General features: G+C 49.5%; 2 protein-coding genes across 2 annotated transcripts in view; both read left to right on the forward strand.

Moving 5' to 3' along the window:
* Positions 1 to 694: 694 nt before the first annotated feature.
* Positions 695 to 3,164, forward strand: Pmar_PMAR019228 (lupus la ribonucleoprotein, putative; the record flags this gene model as incomplete). Its single annotated transcript, XM_002780280.1, has 10 exons — positions 695 to 820; positions 1,094 to 1,180; positions 1,234 to 1,361; positions 1,455 to 1,593; positions 1,639 to 1,738; positions 1,791 to 1,867; positions 1,918 to 2,130; positions 2,526 to 2,651; positions 2,714 to 2,822; positions 2,875 to 3,164. The coding sequence occupies 10 exons, from the start codon at positions 695 to 697 to the stop codon at positions 3,030 to 3,032; spliced, it is 1,263 nt and encodes a 420-aa protein (XP_002780326.1). The 3' UTR covers positions 3,033 to 3,164.
* An 869-nt stretch (positions 3,165 to 4,033) lies between these two features.
* Pmar_PMAR019229 (hypothetical protein) overlaps positions 4,034 to 4,577 on the forward strand; it is a gene marked incomplete at both ends in the record, with an annotated part of 1,396 nt that continues 852 nt past the window's right edge. The window contains 2 exons of the mRNA XM_002780281.1: positions 4,034 to 4,225; positions 4,539 to 4,577. The exon at positions 4,539 to 4,577 is cut by the window's right edge and continues 4 nt beyond it. Coding sequence (XP_002780327.1) covers positions 4,034 to 4,225; positions 4,539 to 4,577 — 231 coding nt within the window. The remainder of the gene's footprint in view (positions 4,226 to 4,538) is intronic.

Below are 4,577 nucleotides of genomic sequence, written 5' to 3' on the forward strand. Positions count from 1 at the left end.
TGGCAGAACTTACGGTTAACCTTAGTGGCGAAAGTCACAGCATTCCCTTCCACCTGGCTAGGCAAGCTCCCTAATTCGTCTTCGAGTCCCTCCTTAATATTCAACCAGTCCACCTGAGCGCCCGAAGTGCTTCATAACGTGTCCGAGTTACTCAAGTAGGTACCTCCACAGGGATGCTGTTCACTGAAGCCACTACCCCTCCATCATGAACGTGAACATTCTTCAGTGGGGTCGCCCTCGGCGGAATCTTAGCCGCTTCAATGCCAACGCTTTCCACGATGATCACGACACTCCTACGGACCAATAGTCGATTATAATCACTCGAGGCTGGAACATACCTTTCTGGCTCCGAATCTTCAGGGGAATGACTACCATCACGCGCCGAATTCGGTGAGAATTCAACATTGGGCGCCGACGTATCCTGAACGCGGGCGTACATAGAGAGCACTTGTTTCTCGAGTACTTGTATCGGAGTTTCTGAGTCGGTAACGACTCGTGGCCGCTTCCTCCTGGGTGACACCGACATGGTTAGTAGTGAACGACCACCGCGCCAAGTTGTTCAAAGTGCGCTCCGCTCCGTCGATAGCTCGCTGCACACGCCATCGTGATCGATTGCCACGCAAGGCACTGCGCTGTCATCAGGGAAGCACCGATCTGATTGCTGTAGTAGTTGACCGATCAGTCCTGTCCCATTATGACCACTACCGAGGCAACTGCGACTAAGCGACCCTCGTCCGAGGAGCTTACGGAGGCTACCTCTCCTAAGAAGCAGAAGACGACGACGACTGAGCAAGCCACCACTGGCCCTGCTGTTGCTGATGTAATAATATATTTCGTGATGGATGATTTTAACGTGCTCGGGTTTGGGTCATATCGTTAGTTTTAGTAGATATGGAGGGAATCAGTGATTTTGGGCTCGGGCATAATTTACGCTAGAAGTCTTTTTTTTCTGATCGTCGCTTCGTGGTGAGCCGAACTTAGTTGTCACTTACGAGAGGCTTATGCCAGTTGAGAACTTTACGTGTGGCGTTTTGGAATGCAATCGATTCGAGACAGTTTTAGTACCGCTGTGGTATTTCTTATCATCGCTCAGGTGAAGCGCCAGGTCGAATATTATTTCTCCGACGATAATCTCAGACACGACGCCTTCTTTCACAGGAAGATTTCGGAGGACCCTGAGGTACGCTCTTGTGTTCGGACGAGTCGTTCGGTTCACGATTGTGTCAATGTCAGGGTTGGCTGCCTGCTGATCTCGTTCTCTCATGCAACAAGATGAAGCAGATGCATTGCACCGCTGAGAACATCGAGCATGCTTTGGCGGAGGGCTCCCACCTCGAGCTCAAGAAGGACAACGACAAATTGTAATACACCCTTCGCTTTCCTCGTCATACTCCTCTCTAGAATTTGTACATCTTGATGATCGGTCGCGGGTCGTTCATGTGACCAACTGTTAGGTTCATCCGTAGAACAACTCCTCTCCCTACGTTGAGTGCTCCCAAGGGCAAGAAAGGACCGGCCGGTCGCTCCCAGCTTAAAAATGTTACCGTACATGATGGTGGCGTTGTCGTGGCAGTGAGGGACATTCCTGAGGAGGTGCTCAGTCTCGGAATTCCATAGGTTTCACTGTTCGTCTTGTAGGTAGAATGGCCTAACATTAAGAAATCCCTTGAGGAGATCGTGAAGGATAAGGTTGATGACCATGAAGGAAATGTGGTTACCTTTGCTACCTCTGTTGATAGTAAGAACAGTTGTTTCTGATCTGATTTAGTATTATTGATTCGCTCCGTCAGAGGATAAGCGATCTTGTTACGTCCTTATGAAGCCTTTCGATGACGACGTGCAGTTCTTCAGTGACCTCAAATTCAAGGTGAGTTCTCCGCGGCGATGCTTTCAGTTATCCAATCTGTGTTATTGCAGGTGACTCCCTTCGCCGATAAGGCGGCCGAGGCTGCTGCCTCTAAGGCTGGAGAGGAGAAGCCTGAGGGTGAGAAGGCTGAAGCGAGCGCCTCTACTGAGGAGACTCCCAAGGAATTCGAGCTCAAGACCGATGTCGTCTACGGCATCGCATTGAAGGATGCTCTGAAGCGTCTCCCGGCTCATGTGCTCCGCAAGAGGGAGTCTCGTGCTAAGGTAGAGCGGTTGAAGCGAAGCGTTTCCTCGCCTGCTCTCCACTCGGTGACGCAGTCCTCAACTGTGTTATCGTTCCCACCTCCTGATAGGAGTAGATGTTGCTACTCTTATAAGAACCTCACACTTGATGGGCGAATTGAGGAGGCGATTAGGAGTAGAGTGTAGTCTGGGCACCCGACGATGTCCACCCCTGTAAGGTTTCAGACTGGGAGTATTGCAGTATACTCGCTGGTCGCCTTGTCACGGGAGGTTTCGTCGTCAGTGCGAGCACTGTTTCTGACTATGTACTATTATTGTTTGTATTCATTCTACTGTACTGTTTGCAAATTAAGTTCGTGTATATTTGTGATTATTGTACGCTGAGTAATTACTACCACTGTTGCTGCTTTGGCTAGGACCGTGCGCGATCCCGCAACAAGCCTATCATGCTCGGAACTCAGCGCTATAACAATGTCCAGACCGCGAACAATCGCGTGAGGGACGTGCTCAGGAGCCGCAAGGCTGGCCAAGAGCTGAAGCAGGTGACTCGAGCCATCCTTGCTATGGGAGGCAGTTTTGCCCGAAGGGGATGGTGATTCGTTAGGGCACTCCTGATTACGAGCTCATCGAAGCGGTCCTCAAGTTCCACCCTTCGGCGGAGCGTAAGCTTGCTGGGATGACGGGCATCAAGGTAGACGTCAGTCCCTATGGAGGTAAGGCTTCTTTTACAGATCGTCGTTTTTTGGAATTTTCTTTCTCTGTTAGAAACTCACTGCTTCTATGTTATGAGAGAGAATGGCGAGTCTGAGGATATCTCGGTGGTGAAGTGTTTTAACAACATGCAACAGAACCCTCCTTATCTCAAGGAAGATGAAGCCGCTGTGAAGAAGGAAGCCGCGCCCGCCGAGGAGAAGTCATCTTAGGCTGGTTGAGAGAAAAATGCTCCTGGTATTGCCCGAGCAGAATGCGTCACCTCTTTACCAAGCAGTTGTGGTTGCTCGTCTAGATTAACGTCTCTGAGGACGTCCGGTTACTCTTCTATACGTACGTATCTGTTTGCTGTGGAGTTCTGTTTGGTCACATTCGTGGGGGGAGTGGTTGTATTTGTTCTCACCGGCGTGTGATTCGCTTCAAGCCCTGATTGTTTAGGAAGCTATCACGACTCTCCATCAGATGCGCATTACGAAGGAGTTGCTGATTAGGGCGATCTTTGTTGGTGAAGAGGGCGGCGAGAGTTGGGAAATATTGGTTTCGCCTACCACCACTGAGCTTGTCTTCGCTCTTCTGCGCTGATGGTTTCCGATTCCATAACTGTTATGAGACAGCGTTATTGGGGCTTTATGCTGCTGTGCTTCTGCGGATTGATCTTACGCTGATTTTGTGTCATTTGTTGTATCTGTGAATGACAAATCCTACACACACGGATTGAGTTTTCCGCAGTTTGGAGGCTCTTTGGTCTGGTGTTCGGCAACGAAGGGTCTTCGGAGTTTCAGCTAGCGACTCTATTGATGGTATAGGAATCTCACTGATGGAGGACTTCGTACTGGTAGATATCCCCATGTCTGTCTTCTTCGCCTTTCATTTTAGACTGCTCTTTACTTTGCTGGCTGCGTCATTCTATGGTGTATATTGATTCTAATGTGGCAATGAAACTCGTACCCGTCTAGCCAGCATCGGGGTCTCAAATTGTTCTCGAACTGCAAGACTTGTTCACGGTAGTTATCTGCGACTCTGTCAGCTTTTCGGGTTTAGAATTTACCCGGCATTCCGACGATATCAACTAGAGTATATTCTATGTAGTGTGTCCCATGTCTATAGTTGAAATGTGAACGACAGTCACTGCCCATGAGCTGCCTCATTTTCGTGTTGTTTTGTCTGTTAGGTTTTTCTGGTGTCATTTAGTAATTTACTCGATTTCTGGATTATGTCGAACCCTCCTCCTTCCTGCGTAGCCGACAAACACTTAACTAACGGAGGTGACGGGTATAAGCTTGTCGTCATAAAGGTTGGTACATCTACTCTAATGAAGCCCTGCCAGACCGTTGACATGGCCAACATGGGAGGTCTCGTCGATCTCGTAGCGAGCATTCAAAACCTGCCTCATCAGAATCACAGGGTGATCATTGTAACTTCAGCAGCAGTGGGGTTCGGGTGCCTCAAGCTGGACTTATCTACTCGTCCAGCCTCGGACGATCTGTCGCTCAAACAAGCTGCCGCGGCTGTTGGGCAATCGTATCTCATCAGACTATATGAAGACTTCTTTAGCGTCCACAATCTCCGCTGTGCGCAAATGCTGCTTTCGAGACCCGACTTCGCAGCCAAGGATCGTTATAGAAATTTTCGGAATGCGATTTTCCGCCTGCTCGATCTGGGAGTTGTACCGATCATCAACGAGAACGATTGTATATGTGTGGATGACTTCGCTTCAGGGAGAACGACACGTTGTCCGCACTCGTTGCGGTGAGCTG

Source organism: Perkinsus marinus (genome assembly GCF_000006405.1).
Source record: "Perkinsus marinus ATCC 50983 genomic scaffold scf_1104296944428, whole genome shotgun sequence".
In the NCBI taxonomy this organism is placed as follows: Eukaryota; Perkinsozoa; order Perkinsida; family Perkinsidae; genus Perkinsus; species Perkinsus marinus.